The 25,633-nt window shown below is 48.8% G+C and overlaps 1 protein-coding gene across 7 annotated transcripts in view; it reads left to right on the forward strand.

Moving 5' to 3' along the window:
- MTSS2 (MTSS I-BAR domain containing 2) overlaps nucleotides 1-25,633 on the forward strand; it is a 135,390-nt gene that overhangs the window by 60,297 nt on the left and 49,460 nt on the right. For all 7 annotated transcript variants that reach the window (XM_073564361.1, XM_073564363.1, XM_073564362.1 and 4 more), the window contains one exon: nucleotides 7,706-7,797. In XM_073564361.1, coding sequence (XP_073420462.1) covers nucleotides 7,706-7,797 — 92 coding nt within the window. The remainder of the gene's footprint in view (nucleotides 1-7,705; nucleotides 7,798-25,633) is intronic.

The raw sequence follows: 25,633 nt of genomic DNA on the forward strand, positions 1-25,633 counted from the left end.
GGCGACATAGTATCGCTCTACACAGCAACAGTACCGCCCCACCCCCATTTAAAACAGTATACTCAAAAAATAAGATAAATGCATCACTACATTAATAATATCCCTTAATTAGACCCTGTGGTAATAATATCCCCATCATAGCCCCCGTGTGTCTCATTCCTGGCTTCAGCCATACGTTCTCCCATCCCACCCTCATGAGTTTCGATTCTGCCCCATACGATCTCTCCATCCTGCCCCATCTGTCTCCATTCTGTCCATCCTGCCCCATGATCCTGCACGATCTGTCTCCAACCCTGCCCCCAGTGTCTCCAGTCATGCCCCCATTTCTTTGATCCTACCCCCTGTGTCTCCAATCATGCCCCGTATCTCCATTCTGCCCCGTGTCTCCAATCATGCCCGTATCTCATTCTGCCCCTTTCCGTGTCTCACTGTCACATTCTGCCCCCATAGTGTCCAGCATTCTGCCCCCATCATGACCAGCAATCTGCCCCATCGTGCCCAGCATTCTGCCCCATCATCACCAGCATTCTGCCCCATCGTGTCCAGCATTCTGCCCCATCGTGTCCAGCATTCTGCCCTATTGTGTCCAGCATTCTGCCCCCATAGTGTGTCCAGCATTCTGCCCCCATAGTGTGTCCAGCATTCTGCCCCCATAGTGTGTCCAGCATTCTGCCCCATCGTGTCCAGCATTCTGCCCCATCGTGTCCAGCATTCTGCCCTATTGTGTCCAGCATTCTGCCCCCATAGTGTGTCCAGCATTCTGCCCCCATAGTGTGTCCAGCTTCTGCCCCCATAGTGTGTCCAGCATTCTGCCCCCATAGTGTGTCCAGCATTCTGCCCCATCGTGTCCAGCATTCTGCCCCCATAGTGTGTCCAGCATTCTGCCCCATAGTGTATCCAGCATTCTGCCCCCATAGTGTGTCCAGCATTCTGCCCCCATAGTGTCCAGCATTCTGCCCCCATAGTGTCCAGCATTCTGCCCCCATAGTGTCCAGCATTCTGCCCCATCACCACCAGCATTCTGCCCCCATTGTCACCAGCATTCTGCTCCCATAGTGTCCAACTTTCTGCCCCAGCCATCATCACCAGCATTCTTCCCCCATAGTGTCCAGCATTCTGCCCCAGCCATTGCCACCAGCATTCTGCCCCCATAGTGTCCAGCATTCTGCCCCCATAGTGTGTCCAGCATTCTACCCCCATAGTGTGTCCAGCATTCTACCCCCATAGTGTGTCCAGCATTCTGCCCCATAGTGTATCCAGCATTTTGCCCCCATAGTGTGTCCAGCATTCTGCCCCCATAGTGTCCAGCATTCTGCCCCCATAGTGTCCAGCATTCTGCCCCCATAGTGTCCAGCATTCTGCCCCATCACCACCAGCATTCTGCCCCCATTGTCACCAGCATTCTGCTCCCATAGTGTCCAACTTTCTGCCCCAGCCATCATCACCAGCATTCTTCCCCCATAGTGTCCAGCATTCTGCCCCAGCCATTGCCACCAGCATTCTGCCCCCATAGTGTCCAGCATTCTGCCCCCATAGTGTGTCCAGCATTCTACCCCCATAGTGTGTCCAGCATTCTACCCCCATAGTGTGTCCAGCATTCTACCCCCATAGTGTGTCCAGCATTCTGCCCCCATAGTGTGTCCAGCATTCTGCCCCCATAGTGTGTCCAGCATTCTGCCCCCATAGTGTGTCCAGCATTCTGCCCCCATAGTGTGTCCAGCATTCTGCCCCATCGTGTCCAGCATTCTGCCCCATCGTGTCCAGCATTCTGCCCCCATAGTGTCCAGCATTCTGCCCCCATAGTGTCCAGCATTCTGCCCCATCACCACCAGCATTCTGCCCCCATTGTCACCAGCATTCTGCTCCCATAGTGTCCAACTTTCTGCCCCAGCCATCATCACCAGCATTCTTCCCCCATAGTGTCCAGCATTCTGCCCCAGCCATTGCCACCAGCATTCTGCCCCCATAGTGTCCAGCATTCTTCCCCCATAGTGTGTCCAGCATTCTACCCCCATAGTGTGTCCAGCATTCTACCCCCATAGTGTGTCCAGCATTCTGCCCCATAGTGTGTCCAGCATTCTGCCCCCATAGTGTGTCCAGCATTCTGCCCCCATAGTGTGTCCAGCATTCTGTCCCATCGTGTTCAGCATTCTGCCCCATCGTGTCCAGCATTCTGCCCCATCGTGTCCAGCATTCTGCCCCCATAGTGTGTCCAGCATTCTGCCCCCATAGTGTGTCCAGCATTCTGCCCCCATAGTGTGTCCAGCATTCTGCCCCATCGTGTCCAGCATTCTGGCCCCATAGTGTCCAGCATTCTGCCCCATCATCACCAGCATTCTGCCCCCATTGTCACCAGCATTCTGCCCCATCGTCACCTGCATTCTGCCCACATAGTGTGTCCAGCATTCTGCCCCATCGTGTCCAGCATTCTGCCGCCATAGTGTCCAGAATTCTGCCCCATCGTGTCCAGCATTCTGCCCCATCGTGTCCAGCATTCTGCCCCATCGTGTCCAGCATTCTGCCCCCATAGTGTGTCCAGCATTCTGCCCCCATAGTGTGTCCAGCATTCTGCCCCATCGTGTCCAGCATTCTGCCCCATCGTGTCTAGCATTCTGCCCCATATTGTCCAGCATTCTGCCCCAGCCATCGTTACCAGCATTCTGCCCCATCGTCACCAGCATTCTGCCCCCATAGTGTCCAGCATTCTGCCCCATCGTCACCAGCATTCTGCCCCCATAGTGTCCAGCATTCTGCCCCATCCTCACCAGCATTCTGCCCCCATAGTGTCCAGCATTCTGCCCCCATAGTGTCCAGCATTCTGCCCCATGGTCACCAGCATTCTGCCCCCATAGTGTCCAGCATTCTGCCATCTGCCCCGGGCTCCCCGCTCTCAATGAATAAAAAGAAAAAAAAACACAACCTCTTCTTACCTGGCAACGGTCCAGCGGCAAAGCTCCGGGCGTCCCTCCATGCAGAAGCGCGCGCTTGCTGGCGACTGAAAATGACATCAGACGCCGGCGAGGTGCGCACTGCGGCGGATGTCAGCTTCCAGCCTCCGATTGGCTGGCCGCTGGCGGCTGTTAACTATTGACGTGCAGGTGTGGGCCCGCATGTCAATAGCTATCATCTGCCGCAGCGCTGAGGGCCCGGTTTAGCATGCCGGTAGGGCCTGGTGAGCAGAGGAGACCGGGCCCGATGCGGGCCCCCTCTTCCCACCGGGCCCCATACGCCAGTCAGGGCAGTAATGCCCTGATGGCGACCCTACAACCGCCCCACCCACCAAAAGAACTGGAAGGATTGGGCCCTGAGGCCTTGGCTGGGGGGCTCTTCTTCTGCTTCTCCGGACAAGTGGCGCTGTGAGGTCTTGTCCGATTGCAGAAATAACACTTGTGGGGATCAGCTGTAGGCCTGGCGTTGACAAAGGGGCCAGGGCTTCCGGTGGGTCGGCCGACAGTGGTACTGGGGTTGGTTGATGGCTTACCCCCTTTCCAGCTGGCGTTGACAATCTCCCGCACCTCTGGTTTACAGTTGGCCTCATAGGTATCGGCGATCTGCTCTGCTTTGTCCGCGTCTTTTGGCTCACGGTCCATCACGAACTGTCCTACCTCAGCCGGACAAAGATGTAGGAACTGGTGTTTTACCGTTAGGTCCTTCAGCTGGTCAAATGTGGTCACTGACAGTCCTTGGACCCACTGGTCAAAATGGGTTCTGAGTCCATGCACCACATCACAGTAGCTGTCGTGTGGGCCACATTGGAGGTTCCAGAACTTCTTATGGTAAACCTCAGAAGTCAGTTGGTACTTCTTTATCAGGGCCTGCTTGATGGCCTCATAGTCTCCATCTTGAGGGAGTGAAGCAAATGCCTCCAGAGCTTTTCATTTGAGCCCTGGGGTTATATATTGGGCACACTGGGTCTCAAGCAGCCGATACTGTCCTTTTCCATCACAGGAAAATGTTCTGGCCGGGGTCACTGCTGGGCTGGGAAGACCTCTGCCCCTGGATTTGGGCTAACTCCAGCTGGTACTCCCGCTCGGCTGTCTCTTGGTATTGCTGGATTGGCTGCAGACATCTCTTATTCGTCTGTAGGGCATTGTTGGAGGGCCATTTGCAGATAGAGGTCCATGCTACCCTGGTTGCAAGTAGGGGCGGCTTGCACCAGTTGGACCTCTGATTCGGTAACGTCCATACTTGAGCTGACCCCTGCCTCCACTGGGATCTGGGCATGATCTTGATCTGCTTCAAGTTGCACCAGTTCTGCGACCATTTGGCCTTTGGTTTTGCCCTGGGGATTGATGCCTTGGTACGTACATATTGCAGCGAGAGCGTCCTTTTTCTGCTAGGTGTACCAGGGTTCTCCCCTTGCAGCAATAATTGCCAAATAACAGATAGGACAGAAAAACCAATAGAAGGGGAGGGGATAATTGCTGTACACACTGTATTGTCTCAGATCTAGTAAACACACAGTTCGATCTATAAAACTTTTTGCGCAGAGTCCTCGCAAGAACCGTGCAAGTTTTTAGTGAGAGGAATGATTGCTCAAAGCAGATCACTAATGCTCTATGATCCCACTGCTTCCACCAATATGTCAGGGATTAATTTCTCTATCCCACCCCTGACACCAAAATGTCAGGGATTTGGGGGGGGGAGTTTGCCCCCCAGTGGTCAGGAATTGATACATTGTATATATGGTCGGGTGACATATAAATCCCCACAACTTGTGTAACCACTTTAGAGTACCGGTTCGGAACTTGCAACCCTCTGGCCCCCTTTTACCCTCAGGTCAGTCAGGGGACTGCACTTAGGATAAGAAGTAGTTGCCAAAAAGGCTACCTTGTCACGTACTGTGTATCGGGCACTCTGCAGTCAGGGCGGTATGAGTATCACCAGTCCCAGGCAGGGAATACGCACATAAACCTCTGATACGTCACTGCCAGGGTTGCCCAATACCACCAGGACCCTGTGCTGCCACCAGTTCCTGTTTGACACTAAACTTATATCGGGTCAGGAACCAACCCAAACGGTAGTGTGTTTTGGCATGGAGTATGTGTCGATTCAATCATAGAGCAAAAAAGAACGAAGCTAGTAAATTTATAAGTTTACTCCAAAATTATAGGCAGTGTTTACAAAAATACAAAAGATATCACAATAGGAGACAAAATACAGTATATACAGACAGTTATAAAATAAAAGGGATTAAAATATAAAACTTACTATATCTGTCACTGGTATAACATGTCGATGAGGGGAGGAGAACCTTCCCAGGGAAAATGGTTCAGCAGCACAGCCTCTTGGCTGGTTCTCCTGGCATGTGACAACCCCCCCAAATGAGCATCTGAACTTTGTTTTTTCTCCTGCTGACCTCACTGTGGGCTGAGTCAGAGAATGTATGCCCCTTTTTGAAGAGTTATTAAAAACCTTCTACTCGCCTTATCTCTGGCTGTGGGGCTCACAGAGTGACACCAGGGGTATAATATTTTCTCTTTAGAGATCAAATATGATATGTCTGTGGGCTGCGGTGTGGAAGAAACTCTTTTTCCGGTTTCTGATGACCCTAGAAGTTGCAAAATGTTGCGGTGTGTAGCCTAAACTCTACCAGTTCTGAAAATATGTGTTTGCTGTCTCTAGGATAAATGTGCATTACACAATTTGAGTTTGAACAGACAAAGGACCATGTGGCTGGAACAAAACCGCATTTGACTGGTCAGGAGCAATAAATGGAGACCAACAGCTGAAAGGAAGGGGAGAGAGGGGGAAGGTGGATAGTATTTCACACAGGCGGGGGGGGGGATAGAAGCTGTGAGGGGGGGGCATTGTTTGTGAGCTTGTCATTCACAAACCAAGGAAAGGCAACATGCAGCTCTTCGGTAATTTAGGAAATACTCATTTTCCTGAGAGAGAGAGAAGGAGGTGGAGTCCTGGGAGAGAGAGAATGAGGGGGAGTCCTGGGAGAGAGAGAGAAGGAGGTGGAGTCCTGAGAGAGACGGATGGGGAGTCCTGGGGAAGAGAGAAGTAGAAGGAGTCCTGGGGAAGAGAGAAGTAGAAGGAGTCCTGGTAGAGAGAGAAGGAGAGGGATTCCTTGAGTGGAAAGAAGGGGGCAGTCTTGGGGTAGAGTTAAGGAGGGGGAGTCCAGGGGAAGAGAGAAGGAGGGGAAGTCCTGAGAGAGAGAGAAGGAAGGGGATTCCTGTAAAAAAAGAGAGGAGGGGAAGTCCTGGGGAAGAGAGAAGGAGGGGGATTTCTTGGAGAGAGAGAGAGAAGGTGGGGAAGTCCTAGGAGAGAGCAAATGAAGGGGAGTCCTGAGAGAGAAGGAGGGGGATTCCTGGGGAAGAGAGAACAAGGGGGAGTACTGGGGGAGAGAGAAGGAGGGGAGTCCTGGGGAAAAGAGAAAGAGGAATCCAGGGAAAGACAGAAGGAGGGCGAGTCCTGAGAGAAAGACAAAGGAGGGGAAGTCCTCATAAAGAGAGAGAAGGAGGAGGATTCCTGGGGAGCAGAGAAGGAGGGAAAGGGCAGCACGGTGGCTCATTGAATAGCATTGCAGCGCTGGAGTCCTGGGTTCGAATCCCACCAAGGACAACATCTGCAAGGAGTTTGTATGTTCTCCCCATGTTTGTGTGGGTTTCCTCCGGGTACTCCGGTTTCCTCCCACATTCCAAAGACATACTGATAGGGAATTTAGATTGTGAGCCCCATCGGGGACAGTGATGATAATGTGTGCAAACTGTAAAGCGCTGTGGAATATGTTAGCGCTATATAAAAAATAAAGATTATTATTATTAAGTCCTGGGAGAGCGAGAAGGAGAAGGATTCCTGGGGAAGACAGAAGGAGAGGGCACCCTGGGAGAGAGAGAAGGAGCGGGATTCCTGGGATAGAGAAAAGGAGGGAGAGTCCTTGGGAAGAGAGAAGGGAGGGTAAGTCTTGAGATATAGAGAATGAGGGGAATTCAAGGGAGAGAGAGAAGGAGGGGAATTCCTGGGAGAGAGAGAGAGAAGGAGGGAGAGTTCTGATAGAGATGGATGGGGGTAACAACTTGGGGGTACACTTGATGGTAGTGAGGCCCAAGTCCCCGTCCTCCCTATCTCCTGTTTAGCCCTGAGCTAAACACCCAACCCCCTCCCCAGGAGGTGAGACAGAATAAAGTGAACTGCACCAATAACACAAAAGGAAATATAAAACAGACACCATGGGGTTAAAACAACTAAAAACCAAAACTTAGCTTTATCTGCTGCCAATGCTCCCAGCAGCAGAGTAAGGCACCCGATCAGCATCCAGCAGCATCACCACTGCTCCAGATACGCTGAACCCCCTCTGCGCCAGGTAGGTCCAGTCTTCACCAAGGTTGGTTAGCAAATGACCAGTATTACCAACAGTGAATTGCAGCACCAGGTGGCCTTATAAAGGGAAGTGGGAGTAGTCACCATCTGCTGACTAACTAAATCCCCATACATCACCTGCACAGCACCGCCACACATCACCCTTACCCTAGTAACACCAGCGGCCGCTGGGGGGGAAACTCAGCAGCCGACCAACTACTGTTGTAGTAACATCAGTGGCCACCAGGGGGCAAAAACCCATATTAACCCCCAAGGGCCAAAAAGGAAAAAGGTTTATATAAGAGAGTCCAGACTCTGACACAGATCCAAACCTGGATTGTGACAGGGAGAAGTCCTGGGGAAATTAATACTACTGGACTTTGCTTTCTCTCTGCAGCGCCCTTATGGAGAGTTTAATAACTCCTCTACAGGAAAGAATCGAAGACTGGAAGAAAACGGCAAATACATTGGACAAGGAGCATGCACGAGGTAAGACCCACATATCACTACCACATCACCTGCACAGCTCCCCACACATCAGCAATGTATCGCCCACACCGTGTCCTCACACATCACAAATATATCACTCGCACAGAGCACCAATGCGTCACCCTCACAGCACCCCCACACATCACCAATACATCACCTGTACAGCACCCCAATACATCACCTGCACAGCACCCCCACAAATCACCAATACATAACCTGCACAGCACCCCCACACATCACCAATACGTCACCTGCACAGCACCCTCACACATCACCAATACATCACCCCCACACATCACCAATACATCACCTGTACAGCACCCCCTTACATCACCAATACATCATCTGCACAGCACCCCCTTACATCACCAATACATCACCCGCACAGCACCCCCACAATTCACCAATACATCACCCGTACAGCACCCCCACAATTCACCAATGCATCACCCGCACAGCGCCCCCACAATTCACCAATACATCACCTGCACAGCACCCCCACACATCACCAATACATCACCTGTACAGCACCCCCTTACATCACCAATACATCACCTGCACAGCACCCCCTTACATCACCAATACATCACCCGCACAGCACCCCCACAATTCACCAATACATCACCCGCACAGCACCCCCACAATTCACCAATGCATCACCCGCACAGCGCCCCCACAATTCACCAATACATCACCTGCACAGCGCCCCAACAATTCACCAATACATCACCTGCACAGCACCCCAATACATCACCTGCACAGCACCCCCACAAATCACCAATACATCACCTGCACAGCACCCCCACAATTCACCAATACATCACCTGCACGGCACCCCCACAATTCACCAATGCATCACCCGCACAGCGCCCCCACAATTCACCAATACATCACCCGCACAGCACCCCCACAATTCACCAATGCATCACCCGCACAGCACCCCCACAATTCACCAATGCATCACCCGCACAGCGCCCCCACAATTCACCAATACATCACCTGCACAGCGCCCCAACAATTCACCAATACATCACCTGCACAGCACCCCCACAATTCACCAATACATCACCTGCACGGCACCCCCACATTTCACCAATGCATCACCCGCACAGCGCCCCCACAATTCACCAATACATCACCTGCACAGCGCCCCCCACAATTCACCAATACATCACCTGCACAGCGCCCCAACAATTCACCAATACATCACCTGCACAGTGCCCCCACAATTCACCAATACATCACCTGCACGGCGCCCCCACAATTCACCAATACATCACCTGCACAGCGCCCCAACAATTCACCAATACATCACCTGAACAGCACCCCCACAATTCACCAATACATAACCTGCACGGCGCCCCCACAATTCACCAATACATCACCTGCACAGCGCCTTCACACCTCTGATAAAATGCCAGGTTTTTGTCATGTATAAGAATCATTCCTGGAATGTTTTCCACTTTAATGTCGCCCATTGTCTGAAGAAATCCACTGAGAAACAAACTGATAATTTTTTAGTTGGAAAAAGTAAAATAAAGTAAAATAATATGGTTGCATAAATCTACACACCCTTATACTAATACTTTGCTGCACTAACATGTGAATTTCTGGTAGTATTCAGGAAAGATGTATATCTTTGTACCGTGTTAGCCAGTAGATAGAAAAATATTCAGGATTGAGAGTCCTCAGTAGTTGATACCTTTTAATGGCTAACTGAAAAGATGGTAACACATTGCAGCTTTCCAGACTCCTCAGGTCTCTTCATCAGGCTAGACTAATACAAAATCTGAAGTCACATATTTATGCACAATACAGCCTAGAAAAAATGCAATGGATAAGACAAGTGACGTGCAGCAGAACTATCAATATGGGAGAGGGAGAAACATAAATATAAACATTGGACCAGTTCATAGATAAGGAGTCTGGATGTTTTATGGTCCTCTGATTGGGGTCTAGTTCTGTGTTGTGATGCCTCCACACGGTTTTAAAAGGAAATTCCTTAATTGATGTAAAAAGACATAAATCCATGCGACACATTCATTCCAGCACTGAGAGTGTCAAAGTTCGTCATAAATTTGTACTCCCAAACTCGTCTCTCTCTCTGAGATGTGAAGTTACCTTTCAATACCAGTAATTTCATATCCATGCTGCTGTGATCAGGGATACAGAAATGTTTTGCCACAGGTAGATCCATTCTTTTTTCTCTTATTGTGTGACGATGAGCATTCATCCTTGTTCTAAGCTTTTGCCCTGTCTCCCCCACATACAGACCCCCAGTTGGACATTTAGTACAAATAATTAAGTACACCACATTAGATGTAATGCAAGTGAAAGTACCTGGGATCTTGTAGTCCTGATGTGAGTTGGGGATCTTTATCTTGTGCGTGGTCATTATAAATAGACAGGTTTTACATTGTTTCTGGTTGCAAGGAAAGGTTCCTGCAGCTGTTGGAGAGGACAGGGAGCTTCTGACAATGATGCTTCTTAAATTTGGGGGCTGCCTAAAACACAGCAGTGGGGGGTCTGGAAAAATGGATTTTAATCGGGCATCTTTTTGTAGTAAAGGTTGTAATTTCCGTGCAGCTCCCCTTAGCACCTCCAGATTTGGGTTGTAGGTGACTACTAGAGGCACTCGGTTATTTTCTTCTTTAGCTTTGTAATGTAGCAGGTGATTCCTTGACAATCTGGTGGTTCTTGTAATTTGGTTTTCAATTGTTCTTGGATGGTAACCCTGATTCAAAAAGGTCTTTTTGAGGCGACCAAGGTGTTTGTCTCTATCCATGGGGTTGGAACATATACGATTGTATCTGATGGCTTGGCTATAGATAATAGAGTTCACAGCTATGGGAAGTAAAATGGCTCCACAGTATGCAAATCTTTTCATGGCAAAGCTTGAAAGGGACTTTATGTCCTCATGCCCCATCAGGCCCCTGGCCTACTACCGCTTCATTGATGATATTTTAATCATCTGGACGGAGTCTGAGCAACAGCTAAAGACGTTCCACGAACAGTTTAATCAATTTCATCCCACCATCAATTTAACACTCAACTACTCCATTACTGAGATTAATTTTTTGGACACCATCATTAAGCTAAAAAACAATGAAATAGAGACATCCCTGTATCAGAAGCCAATCGACCGTCCAACATACCTTAAATGGGACAGTTTCCATCCAAATCACATTAAGAACTCTATTATCTATAGCCAAGCCATCAGATACAATCGTATATGTTCCAACCCCATGGATAGAGACAAACACCTTGGTCGCCTCAAAAAGACCTTTTTGAATCAGGGTTACCATCCAAGAACAATTGAAAACCAAATTACAAGAGCCACCAGATTGTCAAGGAATCACCTGCTAAATTACAAAGCTAAAGAAGAAAATAACCGAGTGCCTCTAGTAGTCACCTACAACCCAAATCTGGAGGTGCTAAGGGGAGCTGCATGGAAATTACAACCTTTACTACAAAAAGATGCCCGATTAAAATCCATTTTTCCAGACCCCCCACTGCTGTGTTTTAGGCAGCCCCCAAATTTAAGAAGCATCATTGTCAGAAGCTCCCTGTCCTCTCCAACAGCTGCAGGAACCTTTCCTTGCAACCAGAAAAAATGTAAAACCTGTCCATTTATAATGACCACGGACAAGATAAAGATCCCCAACTCACATCAGGACTACAAGATCGCAGGTACTTTCACCTGCATTACATCTAATGGGGTGTACTTAATTATTTGTACTAAATGTCCAACTGGGGGTCTGTATGTGGGGGAGACAGGGCAAAAGCTTAGAACAAGGATGAATGCTCATTGTCACACAATAAGAGAAAAAAGAATGGATCTACCTGTGGCAAAACATTTCTGTATCCCTGATCACAGCAGCATGGATATGAAATTACTGGTATTGAAAGGTAACTTCACATCTCAGAGAGAGAGACGAGTTTGGGAGTACAAATTTATGACGAACTTTGACACTCTCAGTGCTGGAATGAATGTGTCGCATGGATTTATGTCTTTTTACATCAATTAAGGAATTTCCTTTTAAAACCGTGTGGAGGCATCACAACACAGAACTAGACCCCAATCAGAGGACCATAAAACATCCGGACTCCTTATCTATGAACTGGTCCAATGTTTATATTTATGTTTCTCCCTCTCCCATATTGATAGTTCTGCTGCACGTCACTTGTCTTATCCATTGCATTTTTTCTAGGCTGTATTGTGCATAAATATGTGACTTCAGATTTTGTATTAGTCTATGCCTGATGAAGAGACCTGAGTAGTCTCGAAAGCTTGCAATGTGTTACCATCTTTTCAGTTAGCCATTAAAAGGTATCAACCACTGAGGACTCTCAATTCTGAATATTTTGGTAGTATTCAGTTTTTTTGGATTGGCGTCTATCAGCAGACACATCTAGAATAGGCCATCTTTGCCAGCTCCTCCTTGCAGCAGCTTCACATGTGTCAGATTGCAAATTACAAAATCTTTCTTAATCATTTGACAGGTAAACATAATTTTAGATATAACTATTGTGATAAAACGCTCCGGGATCGCCTTTGCTGGGGTCAAAGGTCACGTGCGTTCAGCATGAAACTCAGGCGCAGAGCTGGGATTCGGGTGTAACTGACCGTGGGTCAGGTTTATTAAAGGTGAAAGCAATGCAAAAGGAAATAAAACATAAAACAAATCCTTGCCTGTCCGGCACTAACTAAACAAGGTACAACCTAACTACCAACTGTCGGGCTTCTCCCGTCCAGCCAAACCACAGTTGCAGTGGGCACTGCTTCCACTCACGTGTGTCTCTCACACAGACAGGCTCTCTGTGTTCCCAGGCTGAGACACTCACACAACTACCTTGCATCCTTTTATATCCACCTCCCATTATCCATTAGTAAGCAGGTGCGATACTGACCAGACTAGGCCACATAGGAAAGGAATCTGGGCGAGATATACCTGCCCTCATCCACTATTCCCACATGATTCTCACATATCCCCCCCCTCTGCTCAGACCACTCCGGTCGAGCAATGACACCCGCCAAACAGTGCACTCGGGACAGGGCATCTGCATTTCCCATCTGTACCCCTGGGCGGTGCTCCACCGTAAAAGTGTAGGCCTGCAGGGCAAGGAACCACCGGGTCACCCGGCTATTCCGTTCCTTGTTCAAGTGCATCCACTTGAGAGGGGCATGGTCAGTGATCAGCCTGAACTTTCGGCCCACCAGGTAATATTTGAGGGCCTCTAGAGCCCACTTAATGGCGAGGCACTCTTTTTCTACGACTGCATACCTTTGCTCGTGTTTATTCAGCTTCCTGCTGAGATAGAGGACTGGGTGTTCCACTCCGTCCCTCACTTGTGAGAGTACGGCCCCGATACCGGTATCAGAGGCATCCGTTTGTACCACAAACTCACTGCGGAAGTCCGGAGTCACCAGTACGGGCTGAGAGCAAAGTGCCCGTTTTAGGCTATGGAAGACTTCTTCAGCCGCTAAACTCCATTTAATCATGACGGAGTCTTTCCCTTTTGTAAGATCCGTCAGGGGGGTGGCGATGGCTGCAAAATTGGGTATGAACCGGCGATAATAGCCGGCGATCCCCAGGAAGGCTTGCACCTGCTTCTTGTTGACAGGTTGTGGCCAGTCCTGAATCTTATCAACCTGGGGTTTAACAACACCCCTCCCAATTACATACCCCAAATACCGGGCTTCTTCTAGCCCGATGTGACATTTCTTGGGGTTCGCGGTTAGACCTGCCTCCCACAGGTCGTCAATCACAGCTTGTACTTTCTGGAGATGAGTCTCCCAGTCCAAGCTGTAAATGACAATGTCATCCAAATAGGACGAAGCGTACCGCCTATGTGGCCTCAAGACTCGATCCATCAGTCTCTGGAAGGTCGCCGGTGCCCCGTGCAGTCCAAACGGCATATACACATACTGAAATAAACCTTCCGGCGTGGCAAATGCCGTCTTTTCTCTGGCAGCCTCCGCCAGAGGGATCTGCCAATACCCCTTTGTTAGGTCTAGGGTCGTAATATACCAGGCTTTTCCTAACCGATCTATTAATTCGTCGACCCGGGGCATAGGGTAGGCATCAAATTTTGAGACCGCATTCAGTTTCCTGAAGTCATTGCAGAACCGGATGGTGCCGTCCGGTTTAGGAATTAGCACAATCGGGCTGGACCAGGCACTGTGCGATTCCTCAATGACTCCTAACTCTAACATTGCCTTCACTTCTCGGGAAACGGCTTCACGGCGCGCTTCCGGAATTCTGTAGGGTTTCACGTGAACTGTGACACCAGGTTCCGTTACGATGTCATGTTTCATTAGCGTAGTCTGCCCGGGTTTTTCTGAGAAAAACTTTTGGTTGTGAAGTAGAAACTGCCTGACCTCAGTCTTTTGCCGCTCCGAGAGAGTCTCTGCAACCCGTACCTCCGGTACGGTATGCGAGCAGACGAGACGGGCCAGCTCCGCTGACAAGGCAGACCGATCTTTCCAGGGTTTTATCAGATTTACATGATAAATCTGTTCAGGTTTCCGCTTACCTGCCTGGTATACTTTGTAGTTTACTTCACCAACTCTTTCCTTAATCTCAAAGGGGCCCTGACACTTTGCCAGGAACTTACTGTCCACCGTGGGGACCAGGATCAACACCCTATCTCCGGGTGCAAACGTACGGATCTTGGCGCCCCTATCATAGATTCTTTTTTGGGCTCCTTGAGCCTGTATCATGTGTTCTTTGACGATAGGCATAACAGCCGCAATACGGTCCTGCATTTGTGTGACGTGATCTATCACCGTTTTAAACGGAGTGACCTGACCCTCCCAGGTTTCTTTTGCAACGTCTAACAGTCCGCGAGGACGTCGGGCGTACAATAACTCGAAAGGCGAGAACCCCGTGGAAGACTGGGGTACTTCCCTGATGGCAAAAAGCAAATACGGAAGTAAATAGTCCCAGTTCTTCCCATCCTTGTCTATCACCTTTCTCAGCATCTGCTACAGAGTTTTATTGAACCGTTCGACCAACCCGTCTGTTTGAGGGTGATACACGGATGTGCGTAACGGTTCGATTTGTAACAATCGGCAGAGCTCCTTCATTACCCTGGACATAAAGGGGGTCCCCTGGTCGGTGAGTATCTGTTTTGGTATACCGACCCGACTAAACACATGCACCAGTTCCTTGGCAATCGTCTTGGTGGCCGTGTTACGCAAAGGGATGGCCTCCGGGTAACGAGTGGCATAATCCAAGATGAACAGGATATGTTGGTGTCCACGTGCAGACCGTGGAAGGGGCCCAACTAAATCCATCCCAATCCTCTCAAACGGGACTTCAATAATAGGTAGGGGTACCAAAGGGCTACAGAACCGGGGCTTAGGTGCAGAGGCTTGACAGTCAGGACAAGACTCACAATATACACGAATATCGTGATGCATGCCTGGCCAAACAAAACAGTGTAATATCCTTTCGGTGGTTTTCTGGACTCCCAGGTGACCTCCAATCACATGTCCGTGGGCCAGGTCCAGCACCTGCCGCCGGTAGGGTTTTGGCACGACTAATAGTTGCACCGTATCTTCCCCCTTTTTCTCTATCTGATAGAGTAAATCATTCTCCAGAACCATGTAAGGATATGCCAGCCTAGAGCCAGGTTCTACGGGTACCCCATTTATCACTTTTACATTTGTCCTAGCCTGAGAAAGGGTAGGATCCTTTATTTGCTCGCTTTGGAAGTCATCTTTCTGAACTTCTAAATCCGGCAAACGGGGAGGTGGACGGCTGTCGGCCTCCTCCTCTTCCCCGGTCTCCTCCGTATCACCCGCCATGACTGAAAACGGGAACGGCAGGTCATTTCCCGCAGACTCTTCCCCAGAGTCTTCCGGGGAGACCTCTTCCAGGGGTTCGGGACCCACACGCGCCCTGGGAGAAGAATCATGTACATTATTACCCTGGGGTATCAACTGATTCTCCCACAATTGCCAGAAGTGGAGAAAATCCCGGCCCAGGATAACATAATGCAATAACGCCGGGACGAGTCCCACTTTATGTTGCACAGACCCATAGGAAGTAGTAATGCATATGACCGTGGTGAGGTACGAATAGGTGTCTCCATGCACACATGTTACAGAAAATTTGTCTGATGGTCCAGTCGGGGCTGACACCAGACTGGCCTTCACCAGAGTCACCACACTTCCCGAGTCTAACAATGCCACCACATTTTTGCCATCAACAGTTAAATCACACAAGTGTTTTTCCACATCCTTTTGACCGGCATTCACACTCACCACCCGTGCAACCATAGACATGCGGTTTTTAGAGTCTGACGTCGCACTGCATGGGTTCAGTAGTGACCGGACAGTTCGCAGCAATATGTCCCATCTCTTGGCAGCGGAAACACCTAACGGGCCCCTTGCTTAGACCATAGTTCGTTACTCTCGGCCTCGCAGTGCGGGCAGTCCCGTTTTCCTCCCCCACTGTCTTAGGGATTTTTCCATCTCCCCTACTCCCTGGAACAGTCTTACCGGTTCCACGTGGAGATGATGAAGAACGAGGTGGGGTAACGTCGTCTCGGAGTCCTTCCGCCACGGAGTAACGTTCAACCAGATCCACCAGTTGATCTGCCGTCGTAGGATTTCCATGGCTTACCCACTTCCTCAGGGCTGGCGGTAGAGCTCTCAGGTACTTGTCCATGACGACTCTCTGGATTATCTCTGGCGCTGTCAACACCTCGGGTTGTAGCCACTTCTTCGTCACGTGGATCAGGTAGAACATCTGTGACCGCGGTGGTTTATCCGGCTGATAAGTCCATTGATGCACTCTCTGTGCACAGACAGCGGTCGTCACTCCCAGCCGGGCCAAGATCTCGACTTTCAGTTTGTCAAAGTCCTGCGCAGCTTCAGGTTCCAAGTCATAATACGCCTTTTGGGCCTCACCGGAAAGAAACGGGGCAATCAGGCCGGCCCATCGTGCCTTCGGCCATTTTTCTCGCACCGCCGTCCGTTCAAACGTGGTCAGGTATGCCTCGACGTCATCTTCGGTCGTCATCTTCTGCCAGTACCGACTCACGTGAATCACTCTCGACTCTGCTTCCAGGTTAACCTCAGGTAAGCTTGCCAGGCGCTGCGCCACCTGCTGGAGAAGCGATCGATCGGTAGTTGTCATGTCCACCAACTCCTTCAGCTGGGCCATCATCACCCGATTAGCTTCTTGCTGGACGGCGGTGGACTGTACCAGCGCTTTCACCACGTCCTCCATGCTCATGCTTGCAACGTGATGCCCGCATTCTCCACCACAATGTGATAAAACACTCCGGGATCGCCTTTGCTGGGGTCAAAGGTCACGTGCATTCAGCATGAAACTCAGGCGCAGAGCTGGGATTCGGGTGTAACTGACCCTGGGTCAGGTTTATTAACGGTGAAAGCAATGCAAAAGAAATAAAACATAAAAGAAATCCTTGCCTGTCCGGCACTAACTAAACAAAGTACAACCTAACTACCAACTGGCGGGCTTCTCCCGTCCAGCCAAACCACAGTTGCAGTGGGCACTGCTTCCACTCACGTGTGTCTCTCACACAGACAGGCTCTCTGTGTTCCCAGGCTGAGACACTCACACAACCACCTGGCATCCTTTTATATCCACCTCCCATTATTCATTAGTAAGCAGGTGCGATACTGACCAGACTAGGCCACATAGGAAAGGAATCTGGGCGAGATATACCTGCCCTCATCCACTATTCCCACATGATTCTCACACTATATATTATGCGAAAAAGAAGGGAAAGGGCAGGAGTGCTGACATCAGATTAATATACCGTATATTACCATTAATAACTCCATTACATCTCTATGACCACAGTGTGTGGTGTGAATGATCGCCTGCTGTCCCATCTCATGTTACTATATTATCAGTGGATGAAGCAATTATCTTCTCTGATAAACAATTATCCACCAGTGCCACAATCTCAGTTAATGATGGACATTTGGGGCTTTTCCAATATCCTGTGATTTTAATTCTAGTAGCTATGAGGATGTGTGTAATCTCTGTCCTGACCTCATGCGGGATTAGATCCAGGTCAATGGCCAGGAGCGCCTGCTCTCTCCCAATCTTCATTGGGATGCCATAATCTGAGACACTAGATGGGAGATTGTGTCCCAGAGTTGGTTCACATTATGGCACCTCCACCAGACAGGTAACATATCTGCGCTAGCGTCTCCGCACCTCCAGCACACATCTGGGGAGCTGCGCTAGATCTGGGGCAATCTGTATGATGTGAAGTACCACCTGTACAGCAGCTTTCTGGCGTTCTCCAGGTGATTGGTGCACTTATAATGTGTCCCTATCATTGAGAAGGACATCCGCCATTGCCCCGGCCATGATATGTGAGTAGAAAAACGATGCAACATTTGTGGACATTATGAGATGTCTCTCGATTTCTATCCAATGTCTGTCCTACCTCTGTTATTGGGATGTATAATACGTCTGCTCTATAATATCTCACCACTGAGGGGCAGCCCAGTCCTCCCTCTGGTATTGGGATGTATAATATGGCTGCTCTATAATATCTCACCACTGAGGGGCAGCCCAGTCTTCCCTCTGTTATTGGGATGTATAATATGGCTGCTCAATAATATCTCACCACTGAGGAGTAGCCCAGTGCTCCCTCTGTTATTGGGATGTATAATATGGCTGCTCTATAGTATCTCACCACTGAGGGGCAGCCCAGTCCTCCCTCTGTTATTGGGATGTATAATATGGCTGCTGTATAATATCTCACCACTGAGGGGCAGCCCAGTCCTCCCTCTGGTATTGGGATGTATAATATGACTGCTCTATAATATCTCACCACTGAGGGGCAGCCCAGTCCTCCCTCTGTTATTGGGATGTATAATATGGCTGCTCAATAATATCTCACCACTGAGGGGCAGCCCAGTCCTCCCTCTGTTATTGGGATGTATAATATGGCTGCTCTATAATATCTCACCACTGAGGGGCAGCCCAGTCCTCCCTCTGTTATTGGGATGTATAATATGGCTGCTCAATAATATCTCACCACTGAGGGGCAGCCCAGTCCTCCCTCTGTTATTGGGATGTATAATATGGCTGCTCTATAGTATCTCACCACTGAGGGGCAACCCAGTCCTCCTTCTGTTATTGGGATGTATAATATGGCTGCTCTATAATATCTCACCACTGAGGAGTAGCCCAGTCCTCCTTCTGTTATTAGGATGTATAATATGGCTGCTCTATAATATCTCACCACTGAGGGGCAGCCCAGTCCTCCCTCTGTTATTGGGATGTATAATATATCACCACTGAGGGGGCAGCCCAGTCCTCCCTCTGTTTTTGGGATGTATAATATGTCTGCTCTATAATATCTCACTACTGAGGGGCAGCCCAGTCCTCCCTCTGTTATTGGGATGTATAATATGTCTGCTCTATAATATCTCACTACTGAGGGGCAGCCCAGTCCTCCCTCTGTTTTTGGGATGTATAATATGGCTGCTCTATAATATCTCACCACTGAGGGGCAGCCCAGTCCTCCCTCTGTTATTGGGATATATAATATGGCTGCTCTATAATATCTCACCACTGAGGGGCAGCCCAGTCCTCCCTCTGTTATTGGGATGTATAATATGGCTGCTCTATATTATCTCACCACTGAGGGGCAGCCCAGTCCTCCTTCTGTTATTGGGATGTATAATATGTCTGCTCTATAATATCTCACCACTGAGGGGCAGCCCAGTCCTCCCTCGGTTATTGGGATGTATAGTATAGCTGCTCTATAGTATCTCACACTGAGGGGCAGCCCAGTCCTCCCTCTGTTATTGGGATGTATAATATGTCTGCTCTATAATATCTCACCACTGAGGGACAGCCCAGTCCTCCCTCTGTTATTGGGATATATAATATGGCTGCTCTATAATATCTCACCACTGAGGGGCAGCCCAGTCCTCCCTCTGTTATTGGGATGTATAATATGGCTGCTCAATAATATCTCACCACTGAGGAGTAGCCCAGTGCTCCCTCTGTTATTGGGATGTATAATATGGCTGCTCTATAGTATCTCACCACTGAGGGGCAGCCCAGTCCTCCCTCTGTTATTGGGATGTATAATATGGCTGCTGTATAATATCTCACCACTGAGGGGCAGCCCAGTCCTCCCTCTGGTATTGGGATGTATAATATGACTGCTCTATAATATCTCACCACTGAGGGGCAGCCCAGTCCTCCCTCTGTTATTGGGATGTATAATATGGCTGCTCAATAATATCTCACCACTGAGGGGCAGCCCAGTCCTCCCTCTGTTATTGGGATGTATAATATGGCTGCTCTATAATATCTCACCACTGAGGGGCAGCCCAGTCCTCCCTCTGTTATTGGGATGTATAATATGGCTGCTCTATAGTATCTCACCACTGAGGGGCAACCCAGTCCTCCCTCTGTTATTGGGATGTATAATATGGCTGCTCTATAATATCTCACCACTGAGGAGTAGCCCAGTCCTCCTTCTGTTATTAGGATGTATAATATGGCTGCTCTATAATATCTCACCACTGAGGGGCAGCCCAGTCCTCCCTCTGTTATTGGGATGTATAATATGGCTGCTCTATAATATCTCACCACTGAGGGGCAGCCCAGTCCTCCTTCTGTTATTGGGATGTATAATATGGCTGCTCTATAATATCTCACCACTGAGGAGTAGCCCAGTCCTCCTTCTGTTATTAGGATGTATAATATGGCTGCTCTATAATATCTCACCACTGAGGGGCAGCCCAGTCCTCCCTCTGTTATTGGGATGTATAATATCTCACCACTGAGGGGGCAGCCCAGTCCTCCCTCTGTTATTGGGATGTATAATATGTCTGCTCTATAATATCTCACCACTGAGGGGCAGCCCAGTCCTCCCTCTGTTTTTGGGATGTATAATATGTCTGCTCTATAATATCTCACTACTGAGGGGCAGCCCAGTCCTCCCTCTGTTATTGGGATGTATAATATGTCTGCTCTATAATATCTCACTACTGAGGGGCAGCCCAGTCCTCCCTCTGTTTTTGGGATGTATAATATGGCTGCTCTATAATATCTCACCACTGAGGGGCAGTCCAGTCCTCCCTCCGTTATTGGAATGTATAGTATAGCTGCTCTATAATATCTCACCACTGAGGGGCAGCCCAGTCCTCCCTCTGTTATTGGGATATATAATATGTCTGCTCTATATTATCTCACCACTGAGGGGCAGCCCAGTCCTCCCTCGGTTATTGGGATGTATAGTATAGCTGCTCTATAGTATCTCACTACTGAGGGGCAGCCCAGTCCTCCTTCTGTTATTGGGATGTATAATATGTCTGCTCTATAATATCTCACCACTGAGGGGCAGCCCAGTCCTCCCTCTGTTATTGGGAAATATAATATGTCTGCTCTATATTATCTCACCACTGAGGGGCAGCCCAGTCCTCCTTCTGTTATTGGGATGTATAATATGTCTGCTCTATAATATCTCACCACTGAGGGGCAGCCCAGTCCTCCCTCGGTTATTGGGATGTATAGTATAGCTGCTCTATAGTATCTCACACTGAGGGGCAGCCCAGTCCTCCCTCTGTTATTGGGATGTATAATATGTCTGCTCTATAATATCTCACCACTGAGGGACAGCCCAGTCCTCCCTCTGTTATTGGGATATATAATATGGCTGCTCTATAGTATCTCACCACTGAGGGGCAGCCCAGTCCTCCTTCTGTTATTGGGATGTATAATATGTCTGCTCTATAATATCTCACCACTGAGGGGCAGCCCAGTCCTCCCTCCGTTATTGGGATGTATAGTATAGCTGCTCTATAGTATCTCACACTGAGGGGCAGCCCAGTCCTCCTTCTGTTATTGGGATGTATAATATGTCTGCTCTATAATATCTCACCACTGAGGGACAGCCCAGTCCTCCCTCTGTTATTGGGATATATAATATGGTTGCTCTATAGTATCTCACCACTGAGGGGTAGCCCAGTCCTTCTTCTGTTATTGGGATGTATAATATGTCTGCTCTATAATATCTCACCACTGAGGAGCAGCCCAGTCCTCCCTCTGTTATTGGGATGTATAATATGGCTGCTCTATAATATCTCACCACTGAGGAGCAGCCCAGTCCTCCTTCTGTTATTGGGATGTATAATATGGCTGCTCTATAATATCTCACCACTGAGGGGCATCCCAGTCCTCCCTCTGTTATTGGGATGTATAATATGTCTGCTCTATAATATCTCACCACTGAGGGGCAGCCCTGTCCTCTCTCTGTTATTGGGATGTATAATATGGCTGCTCTATGATATCTCACCACTGAGGGGCAGCCCAGTCCTCCCTCTGTTATTGGGATGTATAATATGTCTGCTCTATGATATCTCACCACTGAGGGGCAGCCCAGTCCTCCCTCCGTTATTGGGATGTATAATATGGCTGCTCTATGATATCTCACCACTGAGGGGCAGCCCAGTCCTCCCTCCGTTATTGGGATGTATAGTATGGCTGCTCTATAATATCTCACCACTGAGGGGCAGCCCAGTCCTCCCTCCGTTATTGGGATGTATAATATGGCTGCTCTATATTATCTCACCACTGAGGGGCAGCCCAGTCCTCCCTCCGTTATTGGGATGTATAGTATAGCTGCTTTATAGTATCTCACACTGAGGGGCAGCCCAGTCCTCCCTCTGTTATTGGGATGTATAATATGGCTGCTCTATAGTATCTCACCACTGAGGGGCAGCCCAGTCCTCCTTCTGTTATTAGGATATATAATATGGCTGCTCTATAGTATCTCCCCACTGAGGGGCAGCCCAGTCCTCCTTCTGTTATTGGGATGTATAATATGTCTGCTCTATAATATCTCACCACTGAGGGGAGCCCAGTCCTCCTTCTGTTATTGGGATGTATAATATGTCTGCTCTATAATATTTCACCACTGAGGGGCAGCCCAGTCCTCCTTCTGTTATTGGGATGTATAATATGTCTGCTCTATAATATCTCCACCACTGAGGGGCAGCCCTGTCCTCCTTCTGTTATTGGGATGTATAATATGGCTGCTCTATAGTATCTCACCACTGAGGGGCAGCCCAGTCCTCCCTCTGTTATTGGGATGTATAATATTGCTGCTCTATAGTATCTCACCACTGAGGGGCAGCCCAGTCCTCCCTCTTTTATTGGGATGTATAATATTGCTGCTCTATAGTATCTCACCACTGAGTGGCAGCCCAGTCCTTCCTCTGTTATTGGGATGTATAATATGTCTGCTCTATAATATTTCACCACTGAGGGGCAGCCCAGTCCTCCCTCTGTTATTGGGATGTATAATATTGCTGCTCTATAGTATCTCACCACTGAGGGGCAGCCCAGTCCTCCCTCTGTTATTGGGATGTATAATATGTCTGCGCTATAATATTTCACCACTGAGGGGCAGCCCAGTCCTCCCTCTGTTATTGGTATGTATAATATTGCTGCTCTGTAGTATCTCACCACTGAGGGGCAGCCCAGTCCTTCCTCTGTTATTGGGATGTATAATATGTCTGCTCTATAATATTTCACCACTGAGGGGCAGCCCAGTCCTCCCTCTGTTATTGGGATGTATAATATGTCTGCTCTATAATATCTCACCACTGAGGGGCAGCCCAGTCCTCCCTCTGTTATTGGGATGTATTGTATGGCTGCTCTATAATATCTCACCACTGAGGGGCAGCCCAGTCCTCCATCTGTTATTGGGATGTATAATATGGCTGCTCTATAATATCTCACCACTGAGGGGCAGCCCAGTCCTCCTTCTGTTATTGGGATGTATAATATGGCTGCTCTATAGTATCTCACCACTGAGGGGCAGCCCAGTCCTCCTTCTGTTATTTGTATGTATAATATGGCTTCCCTATAGTATCTCACCACTGAGGGGCAGCCCAGTCCTCCCTCTTTTATTGGGATGTATAATATTGCTGCTCTATAGTATCTCACCACTGAGGGGCAGCCCAGTCCTCCCTCTTTTATTGGGATGTATAATATTGCTGCTCTATAGTATCTCACCACTGAGGGGCAGCCCAGTCCTCCCTCTGTTATTGGGATGTATAATATGGCTGCTCTATAATATCTCACCACTGAGGGGCAGCCCAGTCCTCCTTCTGTTATTGGGATGTATAATACTGCTGCTCTATAGTATCTCACCACTGAGGGGCAGCCCAGTCCTCCCTCTGTTATTGGGATGTATAATATTGCTGCTCTATAGTATCTCACCACTGAGGGGCAGCCCAGTCCTCCCTCTGTTATTGGGATGTATAATATTGCTGCTCTATAGTATCTCACCACTGAGGGGCAGCCCAGTCCTCCCTCTTTTATTGGGATGTATAATATTGCTGCTCTATAGTATCTCACCACTGAGGGGCAGCCCAGTCCTCCCTCTGTTATTGGGATGTATAATATTGCTGCTCTATAGTATCTCACCACTGAGGGGCAGCCCAGTCCTCCCTCTTTTATTGGGATGTATAATATTGCTGCTCTATAGTATCTCACCACTGAGGGGCAGCCCAGTCCTCCCTCTGTTATTGGGATGTATAATATTGCTGCTCTATAGTATCTCACCACTGAGGGGCAGCCCAGTCCTCCCTCTTTTATTGGGATGTATAATATTGCTGCTCTATAGTATCTCACCACTGAGGGGCAGCCCAGTCCTCCCTCTGTTATTGGGATGTACAATATGTCTGCGCTATAATATTTCACCACTGAGGGGCAGCCCAGTCCTCCCTCTGTTATTGGGATGTATAATATTGCTGCTCTATAGTATCTCACCACTGAGTGGCAGCCCAGTCCTTCCTCTGTTATTGGGATGTATAATATGTCTGCTCTATAATATTTCACCACTGAGGGGCAGCCCAGTCCTCCCTCTGTTATTGGGATGTATAATATTGCTGCTCTATAGTATCTCACCACTGAGGGGCAGCCCAGTCCTCCCTCTTTTATTGGGATGTATAATATTGCTGCTCTATAGTATCTCACCACTGAGGGGCAGCCCAGTCCTCCCTCTGTTATTGGGATGTATAATATGTCTGCGCTATAATATTTCACCACTGAGGGGCAGCCCAGTCCTCCCTCTGTTATTGGGATGTATAATATTGCTGCTCTGTAGTATCTCACCACTGAGGGGCAGCCCAGTCCTTCCTCTGTTATTGGGATGTATAATATGTCTGCTCTATAATATTTCACCACTGAGGGGCAGCCCAGTCCTCCCTCTGTTATTGGGATGTATAATATGTCTGCTCTATAATATCTCAACACTGAGGGGCAGCCCAGTCCTCCCTCTGTTATTGGGATGTATTGTATGGCTGCTCTATAATATCTCACCACTGAGGGGCAGCCCAGTCCTCCCTCTGTTATTGGGATGTATAATATGGCTGCTCTATAATATCTCACCACTGAGGGGCAGCCCAGTCCTCCTTCTGTTATTGGGATGTATAATATGGCTGCTCTATAGTATCTCACCACTGAGGGGCAGCCCAGTCCTCCTTCTGTTATTTGGATGTATAATATGGCTTCCCTATAGTATCTCACCACTGAGGGGCAGCCCAGTCCTCCTTCTGTTATTTGGATGTATAATATGGCTTCCCTATAGTATCTCACCACTGAGGGGCAGCCCAGTCCCTCCTTCTGTTATTGGGATGTATAATATGGCTGCTCTATAATATCTCACCACTGAGGGGCAGCCCAGTCCTCCTTCTGTTATTGGGATGTATAATATGTCTGCTCTATAATATCTCACCACTGAGGGGCAGCCCAGTCCTCCCTCTGTTATTGGGATGTATAATATGGCTGCTCTATAATATCTCACC

The sequence above is a fragment of the Dendrobates tinctorius genome, unplaced genomic scaffold (assembly GCF_039654945.1).
Source record: "Dendrobates tinctorius isolate UK_male_01 unplaced genomic scaffold, ASM3965494v1 ptg000450l, whole genome shotgun sequence".
NCBI lineage: Eukaryota > Metazoa > Chordata > Amphibia > Anura > Dendrobatidae > Dendrobates > Dendrobates tinctorius.